The 17,620-nt window shown below is 29.6% G+C and overlaps 1 protein-coding gene across 1 annotated transcript; it reads left to right on the top strand.

Annotated features, from left to right (window-relative positions):
- The first annotated feature begins 240 nt into the window (after window positions 1-240).
- On the top strand, window positions 241-2,610 carry ZOU-2 (bHLH transcription factor ZOU-2). The gene is made up of 3 exons (XM_003518652.5): window positions 241-704; window positions 1,734-2,099; window positions 2,300-2,610. The coding sequence occupies exons 1-3, from the start codon at window positions 330-332 to the stop codon at window positions 2,378-2,380; spliced, it is 822 nt and encodes a 273-aa protein (XP_003518700.2). The 5' UTR covers window positions 241-329; the 3' UTR covers window positions 2,381-2,610.
- The last annotated feature ends 15,010 nt before the right edge of the window (window positions 2,611-17,620 follow it).

Raw genomic sequence — 17,620 nt, 5'->3', positions numbered from 1 at the left:
CATGGCTTATGCGCAAAGCGAGATGTCCCTTTCAACTTTTTCTTCAAGGATTTGCATCAATTTTCCTCTAAACCCGAAGTATCTACCTTTTATAGAAACATGGATCGGATAAGCAAACCCACCCCCAACCCGTCTCGTTGTCATTCCTATGAAATATTCTTGTACACGGTATTAAACTATATATTTAATGCATTATTTATTAGGATGCAAAGTAACACGATTTCCGGCATTCCTTTTTCAAAAAAATAATATAAAATTGGGGTGTTCTTAGCCTCTCACCATTTATATTTTCTCTTTGCAACTTCATAAAGTTTGTCACCTTAATATAAATGTATCATTCTCCAATCTTCCTCCTTAACCCCAAAACCAAACCTCTTAGCCTCTCTTTCTTTTTATTTCTCTTTCTCTCCACCTTGATGGCAGAAGATCAAGGTTCACATGCTATAGACTTCCATTTGGGAAACCATTTATTAGTTTCCTCCAATTCTGATAACTCGGGAGAAAGTAAAAACAACATGAAGCCACTGAACCAACAAAATGAAGAAGGTGAAGCACTCGTGAATAAGAAGCGAAATCGAGAGATCGCCAGTGAAAATGAGAAAGACAATATTACTAGCGATGAAGGGTTAGATGGAAAACATCCAGAATCTAATAACGAAATGTTTGACGACCTTCGTGGTTTGCTTCCGCAACTTCCTTCCGAGGTATGTGTTTAATTTAGTTAGTTTTCATTTGTCAAGGTTTTTGAAGGGTAATCAAGAATTTTAATAATTTTACTATTTATGAATATTTTCCCTATATTAATCATTTAATGATGTGACTATATTTATCTTTTCTTCCCTTATGAACTTTATTTGTCTAATATATGTCAAGTTTTTCATCCCTTTCCAACATGCATAGTTAGGAAATATAGAAAGGGCACAAAGCTCTATCTTTCCATTTACCTTAAAAGTCATAAACAAATTTTTATGGAGGTTTGTTTCAATCAATTTTATGGAAATTGAAAGCAATATATACTTCCTCCTCTATTACTAATTATAAGATTTTTTTCAAAAATTTATTTATCTTCTTTTATAAGACTTTTTTTATAATTTTAAGATACTTAATTATTTTTTTCTTACATACTTTTACTTAATTATTTTATTTCTAAATATTATTAAAAAACAATTAAGTAAATAAAAAGATAAAAAAAAGAAGATAATTTTAGAATGATAATACACATGTTGAAATAGTTTTAGAAATGGATCAATCTAAGCCACTGAATGTAGATCAAATATTAGGCATTCTTATTGTGCCATTTTCTTGCCGTATTAAATCATGTATGTAATCAAATTTGTTTCAAATTGGTTTGATTATAGCTTTGTTTGTTTGAAAACAAAACTATTATTATGTGCTTTGACGAATTTGGTATTTTAACATTAAAATACTATTATTATTATTATTTAAAGATCAAGGAAATAGCGGTGGGAACTTGGGTAAAAGTCAACAGTTTCAAATAATAGTTTTAGGGGAGAACTCTCAAGTGATAATTCCAAATATTCTAAAGAGAGAAAAATAATACTTTTCATAAATTTTGGAAAGTTACACTGCAATGGAATTCTTTTAAATTAAAAATAAATAGTCATTAATGTCACTAGAATTATCTCTACCAAAATACCCACTTCAAGACAACAACCAGAGTCAAGTTTAGGATGTTTTTCTAAGATGCTTTGATGATGCTTTTTATTTCGTAGGCGGATGAAGCAACCGTTATTAAGGTAGCAGCTAACTACATTAAAGGTCTGGAGGAAAGCCGCAAAAGGCTAGGGAAAATAACTAAGAGAATGTTCCCATATGTTTTCAAAGAAATAATGGGAACTTCAGATACAATTTTAATCAATGGGAAGAAGAAATTAGAATTTGACAAAGTATGGACTTCTTCAAACATGGTCTTGAACATTCATGCCAATTGGGCCCAATTCACAGTTTGCTCCGCCTACAAGCCACACCTCTTGAACACCATCACTTCTGTGTTGGAGAGGCACAACATAGAGGTCATTGCTGCCAACGTTTCATTCAATCATAATGAAAATGGAAAGACATGCATGATTCTAGTTCATGTAAGTTTTAAACTTGATCCCCCACCATGTTTATTGCACACATACATGCATGCAAAAAATTTTGCCTTCCTAGTTGAATATTTAGGAGACAATGATAGACCAACAAAAAAAAAAATGAAGTATTTTAATACTTACACATGTAGTGCCAATGTGAATATGGTTTAATTTAATTTAACTCAATTGAATTGTTGATCTTGTAGGCAAAACAAGTTTCAGATGAAAATTCAGCTGAGGAGACTTACAAGGATGCGTCTGGAGAGATTTTCTCATTGATCTCTTAAAATTAAGGGTGATAAAGAAATAAACTTGTATTCTCATCGTGTTAGAAAGCTTTAATGCCTAAACTAGGACAGTTCTAAAGGCAACTGAATAAATGCTTTCACATTATGGTTTTTTTTTTCTTTTTGGATCAGCAGTTTTCATGTGTGTGGTTTAAGCGTGCTCAAGGTGAACCTTTGTTCAATAAATAAAATATATCAATCGTTGCTTGAATTTAAAGTGCATTGTTATATAAAACATTAAAATTTTAAGATAAATAATATTTTATTCACATTAAAACAAACTCACTTTTATGAGTGGCTAGCCTTTAATTTATTGAAGGAGACACAATGAGAATCCCATCAACACCTATATCATGAATTTAAATTTTTTATTCTTGAACATTAAATTTACGCTGTTTAAAATGCTGAAAACATTTTATTATTATTATTTATTTTTTGACACGTGGCTTCTTGATTATTTTTTATTTTCTTTTACTTTAAGAAACAATTCCTCGTAGAATTACTTAAGCCCTGCCGCAGTGGTTTCGAGTTTTTATTTTTGGTTTTCAAATAAAATTTTCAAAGCAAAAATATGTTCAACAAAAATAAAATTAAAATAGTTTTACATTCATTTTGAAAATCTAAAAAAATAAATTTGTGAATTGAATTTTTTGTTTTTAAAAATACACTCTTATCATGATATCATCACTATTTACTATTTTACTTTATAGTCACTCTCACTGTTATTAATGTCACTCTCATCCATCCTCATCCATACACCACTAAATCGCTATCATCCTTATGACTGTCAAGCCACTTCAATCTCTACCATTTCATCCTCTATGTCATTATTGTTATCATTATTTTATAGTGAAACAAAGTAAAATAAAATAGTTGATTCATTAATTTTATCTATTCAATTTGTAATAACATTTTAAAAAGTAAAAACAAAAACACTGAAACTAATAATTAAAAACTTAAATGGGGCCTTAACTAAAAACAATGTTGGCAGTTGTGAATTTTGCAGCACCTAAGGATAGCCTCTGTAGCGCACCAAGCTGCAAATGAGGAGAATATTCAAACTTGTTTCTTAAGTTACTTATTTTAAGATATTATTGTTTAATATTTTTAGTATTGAAGAAGATATTAATATCTAGGTTGCTTAAAATTAAGTTTTGTTGTTTCTATAAGAAATAATTCCTTATAATTAAAAACATTTTTTCCTCAATTAAAAATATTGAACTTAAATTTTAATTGAAACAAAAGTTTAAGAGTAAATAAAAAGGTTATAAAAGTGCGGCTCATTTAAGGGTTGTTTAAAGTTATACTTTGAAATAAAATGTATATGAATTACTTAAATATGATGTAATATTGTGGGGCCAATTAATAAAAGATATAAAACTTAAAATGAGTTGCTTTAATTGCATTCATTGGAGGTGTTCTAAAAAGATATATCACTAGTAAATTAATATATAAATTAATTTATATTTAAATATATTAGTATATATTTATTAATATCCAATATATTAATATCTAATAAATATATACTAATTTATATTTTTTATTTTATTAATTTATATTAACTAATAATATTAAATATTATTATATTTTAAGTTATCATATCAAATACTTATAAATTAATCAATACATAAAAATAATATTAAAGTTAATGAATATACACTAATAATATTAAAAATTAATAAATGAAATACTAATACATTATAAATTAGGATGAAACATGATTTTGGTTATCCAAAGTCCTGTAAAAATAATTTGATTGCATTTGGTTCTTAGTATTTTCAAAATTTCTCTGTTAAGTTCTTATTTTAACTTTGTTAATTTTGTTTGTTAAATGTAAGTTATATCCACCTGTTGCAGACAATGTAGTTGAGAATCAAACGGTTACCGTTAATACACCGACTGATACTTTTATACTAGAATCAAGTGTCACCACCAACAAACGTGATAAATGAGTTTAATTGTATATATTTGTTTGAAAATAATAAAGTTGTGTTCTATTTTTTATATTCTTATAGGGAACAATGAAGGCTAATGCTAGAAATTAAAATAATGTTGAAATAGCTACTATGTAAACTCTTAACAGAAAAAATTAATGGAGTTAATAAAGAACTTTAGATGAGAAATTTGAACATTTTAAGGATCAAATGTAATGAAACTAAAATTAATATGCGTCAATATTTGAAGGACCAAAATCATATTTAATCTTATGAGTTATTTTATTAAATATTTATAAATTAAATCATGTATTAAAATAATAAATATACACTAATCATATTAAATATTAATAAATAATAGTTTATATTCTTAAATACTTATAAATTCAATCATGTATAAAAATTATATTAAATTTTAATATATATATATATATATATATATATATACAACAATAATATTAAATATTAAAAAATAAAATATTAAATTCTAATATATTAAAAAATATGTTATTAAATATTTCTAAATTAATAAATATGTAAAAAACAACATATAATGTTAATAAATATACACTAATAATATTGAATATTAATAAATTAAATATTAAATTTTGGGATTAAATACGTTTTTAATCCTTCAAATTTAGGCAATTATTTTTTTAGTCCTTAAAAAATTCTGTTTTTATTATTCCATCAAATATTTTAAAAGCTACTTTTAATCTCTATTGTTCCTTGTGTTGATAGCATCACAATTTATGGCATTTTTATATCATTTGATATATTTTTTCATTTAATTTATTTAAAATAATTTATGACATTTTAAAACCATAAAAATATATAAAAAATCACTACAACTTCACATTCATGTTTTTATTTTTCTTTTTTAAAAATTGCTAGAATATGTAAAAAAAATGGTCATCAATATGAGTAAAATATTTTGTGGTTTAAAATAACCAAAAATCATTTAAAATAAATAAATTTTGGTGGTTAAAAACCACCACAAAGTGTGAAACAATGAGTATAATGAATAAAGAGAGACTAAAAGCAACTTTTAAAAATTTAAGGGACTAATAAAAATAATTTTTTTAAGGACTAAAAAAACAGTTATCCAAATTTGAAGGACTAAAATATATTTAAGCCTAAGTTCTATTATCAAATACTTATAGGTTAATAAATATATAAAATAATATTAAATTTTAATAAATGTAATTTAATAAATATATACTAATAATATTAAAATTAATAATATATATAAATTATTATATACTAATATACTTTTGACCACCGTGTCATTAGTTTGAATGATATTGGGATTGATCATATTAAGCAATTTCTTGGTTCAAGTTTTATGGATAAAAAAATCTTATTAAAGACTACTAAAGATGGACAATCGAATTCTCTGATAATAAATTACGATAAAAATAATATTGCAAAATATTTTTTTTATTTAATATTAGTTTTACTTATGTTTGTTACTTTCTTCTTTCACTTTTGGGAAATGATGGAAACTTTATATTTTCTTTTTAGTAACAATAAATGATAATTACAAAATTATATACAACATTTGAAAATGAATTGTTTGGAGGTTTCTAAATGGGTTGCATACAATCCAACCCATTTACATTTTTATGGTTTGTAAATGAGTTTTGTTTAGCGCACTCAATTAGATGAATTAGTAAACAAAAGAGAAGAAATTACATAAATTTCTCTTGAGGTTTGCTTTATTTGCACATATTTTTCCTTCTTTTAAAATCATTACATTAGCACCTTCTGCTTTAACGGTGTTAAGTTTCCGTTTTGAAAATTAAAAAATATTTATATTAATTTTTAATTCATTTTTAGGAAAATCCAAAATTATCCCTGACTTTTAAATGACCCGAACAAAGGGGAATAGAACTGTGTTAGATCTTCTCTTTTCATCTCCATGCAGCCAAAGGGAGTAACATTCATCGCCATCATGTCGTGCGTCGCCTCCGTGCTTCTCCTCCGAGCAGTGCTAGGCATGTTTCTCCTCCGCGATCATGGTGCAAGGCTCGTTCTTCGCAGTGGTGATACATAAGCCCCTCTCTCTCGTCGCCGTCATGCCTTGTTGTAACTTTTTTGTTTCTATTCGCATCTCGTCGGCGCACGTGTATCCCATGATGTTTTTAAAATGTTGCACATGTATTCCCTGAGGTTGTAAAAGTGTTACACATGCAACCCATGTCTTTTACAAATAATACATGTGCGCCTCCCCTCTATTTTACAAAAATTACACCCAATACCCCTCTCATTCGTTAGAATGTAAAAGAAATGCAGCATACCAATTAAACATCATCAAGAAAAACAAAAAAGAAAATCAACATCATGAAAATTAATCCACAAAACACAAACTAGCACTAGTTTCACCGCACTCAATAACAAAACGGGCCCGCAAAGATTCAACAATGGTGTGCTAAAGATAGGAATTTTAAACAAAGGAATGAGATGGGAATAATTTCGGGATTAAAATTTTAATAAAAGTCATGTGTCTATCATGTAATCTAAAAAATAAATAGAATCAAAATTATTAACAATGAAGGGGATACAAGTGTAACAGGATCACAAAAATTAGGATGTTTTGTGTAGTGTCATAAAAAGGAGGAGAGACATATGTAAATAGTGCATACCTTAGGAGAGATTTCTATAATTTGCTAAAAAATCATAAATTCTCACTTTTGCTCACTGCAAGTTGCAACTTTTGTTTTGGAGATTGACTTAATCTAACAATTGTAAGTTGTAATATAGTTTTAATGGTTTTATTGAATGCTAGTTGCATCCAGAAAAAAAAAATTGAATGCTAATGGTAAGTTGTAAAATAATGAACATTAACTATGGGTTTTTAAGAATTAAGAAGCAATGAAGCAAGAACTACATTTTGAGAGATTTTTTTTGTTAAGAATTTAGATTTCATATTTTTTTAATTATTCAATCTGATGTGTCAATCTAACCCAATTAAGTTTAATTGGATTAGTTAAAAATTAGACTAAATTTAACTCAACTTAAACTATTTACACCCCTAATTTTTTGTATGAAATGATTATTTAGAAAATAATATGATTAAATTTGAAAAGCTTTTTTCATTTTTTACGGTATATTTTTTTTAATTTTAGTAATTTATTTAGATTTATTAAAACCCATTAATGCATAAGATGTACTATGAGTAAAATGAAAAATGATCGGGGAAAAACACCATGTACCTCGGTTCATTAACATTTTTACTTAGTTTGTGTTCAAGATAATAATCTCAGCTTAATTAAAATAATTACAAAATGTAGCTTATTTATAATATATTAATTTATTTTTTACAGAATAATGTATTAATTTCTAGAAAAAATAATAAGAAAACATAATGTAATTTGGGTTCCGACGCCTTTATTTAGGCCTACGGTTTGCTACCCCAAACTCATAAAACGGTAAAATAGTTTGGCCCAATTAAAAATTATAGTGCGCCCACAGAGTTATAAATTATACCATATTTATTGTATTCATTTAAAGATAAATAAATTAATAAGGAAACAAATAATTTAATTTGGGTTTCGTATAATTATTTGGATCAATGATTGGGCTTTGTTGTTAGCACATCTTATCTTGCTACTGGCACCATCTTGTTTTTTTTTATAATTATTTTGACAAAAGTAACCTTCACAAAACCATCCAATGAGTATTATACTAAAACGGAAATTTGTTTCCTTAAATGGGAATGTGCCTTCCCTATCTTAAGCCAAACAATGATAAGACACATCATAGAATTTATTAAATTGTATTTTATATTAATGAAATTATTTAAAATTTTAGTTGTATATTTTCTAAGAATAAAATAATTTAAACCAAGCTCTTCCTTATAAGCAAGTGGGGTCCCTAACGGACCCCATAAAGGTGATAATGAAATATTGGTATAGTATTAGACTATATGTTTAAAGATTGGCAAAATTACATTTTTGGTCTCCCTAATTTTCTCTGATTTTGATTTTAGTCTCCCTTTAAATTTATTCACGAATTTAGTCCCCCAATTATATCCAATTCTGTAAAAGTGGTCCCCATGCTCAAATTTGAACGTTGACTGTTACAAAGGAATGTTGATCGTCACATATCACATTCTGATTGGACAATGAAAAGGTGCACTATTTTAACCGAGTGTGGTATTTTTTTTATTTACCCCAACCTTAAATTGGTCTTCTGAAAATCCCTAGTCTTATACAATCGTGAAATCCCTAACCGTTTTGAGCATAATCCCTAAAATTTTCGAGCATAATCCCTAACCATTTTGGCTTCTTCCTATTCCTATCGTTTTGGTTATATTTTGGAGAAATCCATAACCTGTAAGCTTCTTGCTTCTTCGTATCATTGCAACCGAAACCGAAGCAAAGTTGTTGTCCTATTTGGTAGTTGGAGGTCGTGGTCGCAAATCGTTGTTGTCACCCGAGGCACATCGTCATTGGTGTCGTTCCCATGGAAAGGAGTTCCTCGTCGTATAGCTTGGAGCTCGAAAGTCGCGTGATGTGTTTGTGTAACGTAGAGACTCCACTGGTGACATTAAGGACTGGGGATAATCCAAGGAGGCATTTTTATGGTTGTGGTCTATACAGTGTAAGGAATAATGTATACTATTGGTTATGTTATGGCTTTTCTATTGATTTTTGTGTTTATTTTGGCCATGTAGGTTACAGGTAGAAAAGGGTGTAACTTTTTTTAGTGGCATAATCTACTTGTGAACAATCGTGAGAAGAGGATCACTATAGTATTGATGAAGAAGATTGATGAATTGAAGGTCAAGGAAAAGGGTTTGCAAAGCAAGATCAGTGACATGAAGATGAAGGGAAAAATTTTAAGCATTGGATTGGTTTTTTCTTGGGTCAGTGTTTGCTTATTGGTGTTTTTATTATGTAGCAGGGGAATATGATTTCATGGTGGTAATTTGCTTGTTGGTGTTTTGATTATGTAATAGTTTAGGATGAAAGTAATGATGATAAGTTGGTTTTTTTTAGTCTACACATTGTAATTGCCGAGTGGTTATGTTAATGAAAGAAGAGTTTATTGGTGTTCAACTTTGGTATTCAGATTTGATTGGTTCGACACCATTGATCCACATGCATGTTATTAAGTGAGTGCATAGAATTCCAGTTAACTCTCACTTTCTACAAGAACATCTATGTTCTTTTAGATTAACCACAAGCTTTTCTATGCCCTTTGACACCTCAAACAAAGACAAATCAGCATCACCAGACCAATGTGGTCGCCATGCTTCACAAGCTTTCTTGTTTTTTAATGATTTGTTGAATTTTGGGATGGATCGTACCTTGATACCTCATCATGATAGTCCTTAACTTGATAATTTTGAAGCTTATGTAAAATCGGATTCCCTCTAACAGAGTGATTATCGACTTGTCTTTATACTCCATTATTACATTGTTGAATGCCTCACACATGTTGTTGACTTGCAAATCACATTTGGTGTTTAGTTTAAAAGCATATCTTGTCCAAGCACCAAGGTTTAACTTTTCTAGATCCTTCCAAGCTTTTGCATCATAAGTCTTAATCTGATTCATAGCCTTTTCCCAATGAGGGATAATAGTTGCTCAAGTTGCCATCCACATCAACTCTTTCATATGTGTTCTCGGGTACTTCTTTTTCCAATTACCATACAAATGTTTGACACACAGTCTATGTTCTACGTTATGTTCAAGCTCCTTGATTACCTCAACCAATCACTACAAATAACAGTGAATAAATTAAATAATAGTAGAAATGAAATGCCCGACATCCTTTCTGAATAACAATATCAATTTTAATTTTACCTTTTGTTGGTCAGAAATGAATGCTCAACATCCTTCCTAAATACCATCTAAGTCAGCTATCAAAAGATCAAAAAACCACTTCCAAGACGAATAATTTTCAAATTCCACAATAGCATAAGCAATAGGAAACATTTGATTGTTTCCATCGTTACCTACTGCAGATAACAATTGGCCACCATATTCTCCTTTTAGAAAGCATCCACCCAATCTTATCAAAGGCCTGCAAGTGGTTACAAATGCACTCTTACAAGCCTCCAAACATACATAGATACGTTCAAACTTAGGACCATGAGGAGTTAAGTCACATTTGATCTTCACAGTGTTGTTCTTGTTTTTTTTCCTAGTATCTCAGCAGCATAACTTCTCAAGTGCTTATACTGATCTATAGTTGTACCTTCAATTTTTTTCTATTTCCTTAGCCTTTGTTTTGTATGCCTGATCCATGGTTAACCAGATTCCCCATTTTTCTACACCATAAGCAATTAAGGCTTTTAACTTCATGTCGAGAGTATGCATTAATAAAGACATCAACCTTTTTGCCACCCAATCAGGTGTAGCCTAGCTATTTCTGGCAATTCTAAAGCAACAATGCTACTTTTTGAATGTCACCACCTGCCAATAAGTCACTTGAATGGACTTGTAGACCCATAAGTAGAATGGACAACCCTTTTTTTTATAGATTGCAATGACTCTCTTGTTATCATTTTTTTAACCTTTAGATTTTTCTTAGACATTATACCAAAGGTTTTGATAACCTCTAGAATTTGTTTCTTATTGCTGAATTGCAACCCTACCTCAAACTTTACATCTTCATCATTTTCAGACACCTTAAATCGAGGAAATTTGACTTTTGGATTACTTTCATCGTCACTTCCATCTCGAGTATCTAACTCATTAGAATCTCTAACTTCATCATGATAACTGTGAAATTTAGGTTTAATTGATAGTCAAATCAAACAAGAATGACTAGATTTCCTCTACTTTACTATTTATTTTTAAGAGAATAATGAGGATTTTGATATCATTTTAATTCTTGACCAACAGGATTCAAAAGAAGGGAAATTGCAAGTGTTTTGGAGGTAAATTGATGCAAAAATTGATGCAAAAATTTGGAGGGAAATTGCATCTCGCTTAGCGTGCAAGACAAGTCCAGCATGACGCCTCGTTTAGCGGTCAGCTCAAGCTTAGCACGAAAAAACTTGAAGGCACGCTTAGTGCGAATTCCACATTAAGTGCATGATCACCGTCATACTCATTAAGCGCAGCAGTCATGCTTAGCGCATGATTGCATGAAAATTAAGCTAACTAATGCCTATAAAAGGAGTAGGAAGCGAAGGAGAAAAACACACCGAGACTCAAAGCTCTCTACTAAATACACCCAAAAGCCTGAGCATCTTAAATAGGGGAAACCCTCTCTAGAGCCATCTCCCACCCGCTCCCCCTTTCTCCATCTCTATTCTTCTTCTTCCATCCCCATTAATGTAATTCTTTTCCTACTATCTATTTAATGTCATTCCAATTTTTATTGGTCCTTTTCTATGCTTATTGTTATTGATTATGGTTTGATCATCCATACTCATGCATTTGTTTAGGATCTAGGCACTGGGAAGTGTTTATTTTCTAAAGAATTGAGAAAGGACATCTAAATGAATCATATCTAGTGGATATAATGGTTTTGTTTAGCCTATTCATGCATCTATATTCTTAATGCAATTTACTATTTTATCTCTACAAAGGGATTTAGGAGAGAAAATAGATAAATTAAGCTCTTTCACTTGAGGGATCAGGGTTAGAGTATCAGAGTAGATGTAGGTAAAATTTGGGATAATATTAAATAGAGAAAAATTATTAACATTACATCAAGAATAGTTTTGGTATGCTAGGCCCCAACACATTTTCATTCTAAATTAATCCTCGCATTTAAAAGTGTTTGTTTTCTGTCTTTCCTATTTTCAAATTTTTATGTTTTCAATAATTTTACTCTGCTTTTAACTCCCTATCCCTTTTCTTTAATTAATTGCTTGAAAATTGGGTATATGTCAACTTAAGTACAAACAAAGTCCTTGTAAACTCAACACTCAGGCTTCAATTTTACTTTACTACTTGTGACAATTTGGTGCACTTGTCAATGAGTTAACATATGACCAAAATTAGAATTTGTTGAGTCTGCTTCATTAGTCTCAAATGTCGATTGACCAGTTTGTGTAAATGTTTCAAGGTCCAAGGATTCTGCCCAATTCTAGTTTTCTTCAAAGTCATTATCTGAAACTTCACTATAATCACTGATATCATCATCTTGCTTAACCTCAACATCATCCTCCACATCACTCGCCACCACAGCCTCAACCACAACCTCCATCTCACCTTCAACACCAACCTCATGTTGAGCCTGCACCTGAATCTCCACCAAACCTTGTTCATCAACCTGAACCTTCGCCCCCATGTCACCTTGAACACCAACTTCCCCTTCAACCTACACCTGAACCTCCACCAAACCTTGTTTATCAACCTGAACCTCAACCAAAGCCTATCCATCAACCTGCCCCTCAGCCTCAACTTCACCCTCCACCATAGCTTCAACTTCACCCTCCACCACAGCTTTAACCTCAGCCTCTACTCCATCAATTGCAACAACCTCGTCAACCTAAACAACATTCAACTTTTTTTTGAGGATGTGTCAATCACCCCCTGGTCCACATAGACTTCAACCACATTGAAGCCAGAAACATCTTTAGCCAATTGCAAAATATCAGAGTCAGAATTAAGTGGCTTCAACTCTCTGCTCAGTGCTTTTCTGGGGTCCCTATGCCATAAGCACTTGAATTATTTGTACCCGAGAGAGTTAATCAACTCCTTGAAGTCAATATAGGACATAGTATCCATATCTCAACCCTATTCTTCTTCTTTGATCTGACCATTGGTATACAGAGTAAAGGGCTGATAAATGAACATCCCACCATGGTGAATTTTTTATCTCACTGTTTGTTCTTCGGTTGGCCTGAAAAAAATGACAATAATAAGAGAACAAAACTCCTTTATATAGTAAAACCCACTAAATATGTGAATTCAATAAATAAAAAACATAAATGAAAAGGAAGCCCAAAACATGAATAAAAACGACATCAACCAAACAACCCCACAAGAAAACAAAAACAAAAGCCAAAATTGCGAGGAAGACATAAGGGATCACAAGAAAACAAAAGCCAGCACACACCTAGTGGAGCCCAACACCTGAATAAAAAATAAACACGAGAAAACACACTGTGAACCACATCAACAAAAAACCCCCCACAAAGGGATATAAAGAAAACTTCGATAAAATAACCTAACTTACCTGCAAATATACTAGCGTTCCATCTCCCTACGACTATCGTGATCCTCATGCGCACAAAGTAACAAACCCCCCACACCTCCCCTCGTTTATAAACCAAGTGATGATGACTTCCACTAAAACGGAAGCCCAAATTCTCGAAGAAGACCACTGCCAACAATGACCGCCAACACCTCATGCGACTCACGCTCTAGGGATTCACTTTGGGTTCATGCTTCGAATTTGGGATTTCATGCTTCGAGTTTCCAGGAACAGAGATAAGCTTAGGGGCTTTCAATTTGCCTCAGGTAATTACCAGTAAGGGTTGAGGTAATTATTACACTCGGTTAAAATGACGCACTTTTTCATTGTCCAATCAGAATGTGACATGTGACCGTTAACGTTCCTTTGTAACGTCAACGTCCAAATCTAGACTTGGGAACCACATTTATGAGATTTGACATAATTAGGGGAATAAATTCGTGAATAAATTTAAAGGGGGACTAAATCAAAATTAGAAACAACAAGGGAGATCAAAAATACAATTTTACCTTAAAGATTAATTAATTTTCTAATTTTTTTCAAATTCTAAATTAGTTCTCTCAATTTTTTTTACAACTTTTATTCTTCTACTAATTTTTTTTGTCAACATTTTTAGTATCTCTAATTCTTTTGCTTGATTTTAGTACTTTATTTATTTTTATTATTACTCAAAATTAGTTTCAAATATAAAATAAATGAGACTAAAAATAGATAAAATATGAATTAATTTTGAACTATAAAAACAAACAAAAAACTAAAAATGAATAAAGAAATTTAATGGACTAAAAATTAGAATCCCAAAAAATTGAGACTACAAACTTAACAAATCCTATGTTTAATGTATTTGTTAGGATGCGAGTAACGCCATTTCCTTATGAATTTTATTTGAGATGTTCTTAGTCATCCTCGGCATCTATATTATCTCTTTGCAGCTTCCTAAAGTTTGTCACCTTAATATAAATGTATCATTCTCGGGTCTTCCTACCCAACTCTTTTAACCTCTCACTTTCTTTCTTTTTCTCTCCGCCTTGATGGCAAAATATCAAGGTTCATATGATATGAACTTATTGGGAAACCATTGATCAGGTTCCTCTAATTCTGATAACTCGGGCGAAGGCAAAGAAAACATGAAGTCACCAAACCAACGAAAAGAAGGTCCTCTCGTGTGTAAGAAGCGAAACAGAGAGATCGCCAGTAAAATTGAGAAGAAAAGTAGTATTAACGGAAAGTATCAGAAATCTAAAACGAAAATGAGATAAATGTGAGGATAAAATGTTATTTTTTTAAAATATCAAAAAGTTTGAAATTTATCCTTATAAAATTTTTGTTATATTTTTTGTTTTTGTAAAATTAAAATGTGTTTTTTTTCCTAGAGCGAGACTTGAATAAATCCAAGCCTTTATGATATTTTTTAAAACTTAAATTATAAACTAAAATATATATTTATTCCTATAAATATCAAAATGTTCAAAATTCATCTCACAAAATTTAGTCTTTTTTTTCGTCCTAGAAAAATTGAAATCTGTTACTTTTTGGTTTGGACATAAGTTTGGGTATTTAACCTAGGCGTCACTCTTTCCTAACTTTCTTCATCTTCTTCAAATTTAAATAAATAATTTTTTATTTTCTTTTTTAAATGTTTTGTTCAATTGCAATGGTGAGCACCACCTTATTAACATTGTCATCATTATCTTCTTCTTCTTTGAATTCTCTTTCCTTTTGAAAACCTAATACTTTTATTCACAAACTCAACGTTACCAATATCAATTTCAATGTTCTATCAAAATAAATATTACCGACAAACTCAACAACCTGACTTTCAAATTCACATTTCTCTCGAATTAGCCTGGCGGAGAAGATAAAAAAAGTTAAGGAAGAAGGAGGTTAAGGAAGAGAGATTTACAAATTTGTGGTTTTTTTATTTCTATATTTTGTGGCGATTTTTAATCCCTAGAAATCATCTACTCCCATAGTCATCAATAGAATCAATGAAAGAGAGATTTGTAGGTTTGGATTTACTCGAATCTACGTATAAGCCAAAAAGTAATAGATTTTAATTTTTCAATAACGAAAAAATGACTTAAAATTTTGTAGGGACGGATTCTGAATATTTATATGTTCGGATTCATCCAACCCTGACTCCGGGTAAAAAATAACATATTTCAATTTTATAAGGACGAAAAATATATTGAAAAATTTATAAAAACAAATTTTAAACTTTTCAATATTTATAAAAAACAAAAAATATATTTTAGGCAAAAATATTTGATGTGCTTCGAAGTTTTGTTCCACAACTTCCTTCTAATATATGCATTCAGTTAATTTCATTTTCATTCTCCAAGGTATTTTTTTTAAGGCTCCTTCTTCAAGGTTGTTGAAGGGTAATGAATAATTTTAATAATTTTTATTATTTATGAATATGTTCCCAGTATTAATCATCGAATGACATTTCTCTATATTTCTTTTTCCTTCGGTTTGATTTTTTTTTAAAAGGGATGTCTTTTATCTCCCTTGCCCCTCCCCCTCTGATATGTCAATTTTCCTAGTTTTTTTTCATCATTTTTCAAAATGTATAGGAAATATGTAAAGTACAAAAAAATCTACCAAGATTAATTTCTTTCATTTTATGGAAATTAAAAAATTGTATGAGTGTAAATAAATGGTCAATTTTTTTATCTTGATCCCTAATGAATATTTTTTAACTTATTGGTCCCTAATAAATATTTTATTTTGTTGTTGGTCCTTGGAGTGTTATCAAATCATTTGCCAAAGGCTTAAATTTGTTTAAGGTTCCTGATAAATGATCAAATTTTATTTTGGATCTCTAATAAAAAATTTCATCATTTTGAGTCTTTATCATCAATTAAGTGATAATATGTCACTTTATAAATTAATCTTTCTAACACTATTAACAATTGTAGTATCACATTATCACTTAAATGACGACAGAGATTCAAAACAAAAGTTTCAATATATTAAGGATTCAAAACAACAGAAAAATTTATTAGGGATTCATAAGAAAATTTGATCATTTATCAGGAATTTTAAAAATATTTAAACCTTTTTCAAAATGCTATCTAAATACATTTGAGTACCAAAAACAAAATAAAAAATTATTAGGAACAAAAAATTAAAAATATTATTGGGGACCAAAACAAAAATTTGAACATTTATTAAATATCAAAAATATATTTATATTCTTAAAGGTGGAAAAAATCAATCATTACATGTGTTATAGATGCATCTCAATCCTTTAGACTCTAAGTAAACTTCTTTCATATTGATTTCTCAATTGTCTTAAATGAATCATATTTTTAAATAGATTTAAAGGAATCTTTCTTACCTAAATAAAATGACAACTAAAGTCCAAAGCAAATAATTTGATTGAATATGCTAAAATAGAACTCTTTAGTTATGTTTGGCAAAATATTTTAGTTAACTTTTAGATTTTTTTATTAACTGAAAAGTTCATTTAGTTGTTTAATAAACAATGTTTTTTAATAGTTTCTTGATAGTTTTTAACGTCTTTTGAAATGCTATTTCAAATAGCATTTTTAAAATATTAGTTTTTAGTTTTATATTTTCTTCCCTTTTATCCTTAAAATATTTATCAAATTTTTTGTCTATATTTTTTAAATAAATCATGAATTTATTATTTTAAATTATTTTATACTTTTCAGCTATTTCAACCGCTAATTGACTAAACACTTATAATTTAATAAGATAATTTTTCAACTTCTAATTAGTCTTCCCGAACATAGTGTATTTGTTCCCTATGCATTTGATTTTTCTGCATTTTTTTTTGTTGACAACAAATTTTCTGCATCTTATGCACAGTAAAAACCATTGAACAAAGGTTACATGAAATCACATATACAAAAAATAAGTCCAAATTTAATAAATAAAAATTATTTTAATGATGTTGATAATATTTTTTTTTAATACACTCATTAATAGTGTCATTTATGTAGTTGTTATACATTTGATTGCATTTAATTCAATATTTGATTGCTTTTGAATTCAATGCGGTCAAAAACGGTGTAACTGAATTAATGTGTATTGTTCAAATTTCATCTAATTTACAAATAAGTATGATTCCTAATTATATATTAGACATGGCTCAATCTAAACCATTGGATGG

This window comes from Glycine max, chromosome 2, assembly GCF_000004515.6.
Source record: "Glycine max cultivar Williams 82 chromosome 2, Glycine_max_v4.0, whole genome shotgun sequence".
Lineage (NCBI taxonomy): Eukaryota > Viridiplantae > Streptophyta > Magnoliopsida > Fabales > Fabaceae > Glycine > Glycine max.
This window is presented reverse-complemented; position numbering and strand designations above follow the sequence as displayed.

Excerpts from the sequence above, each read along its gene's own strand:
- ZOU-2 (XM_003518652.5), top strand. The coding sequence starts at position 330 with ATGTATCATTCTCCAATCTTCCTCCTTAACCCCAAAACCAAACCTCTT. Across the intron at positions 705-1,733 it reads TTCCGCAACTTCCTTCCGAG|GCGGATGAAGCAACCGTTAT; the intron begins GTATGTGTTTAA and ends TTTATTTCGTAG. Across the intron at positions 2,100-2,299 it reads CATGCATGATTCTAGTTCAT|GCAAAACAAGTTTCAGATGA; the intron begins GTAAGTTTTAAA and ends TTGATCTTGTAG.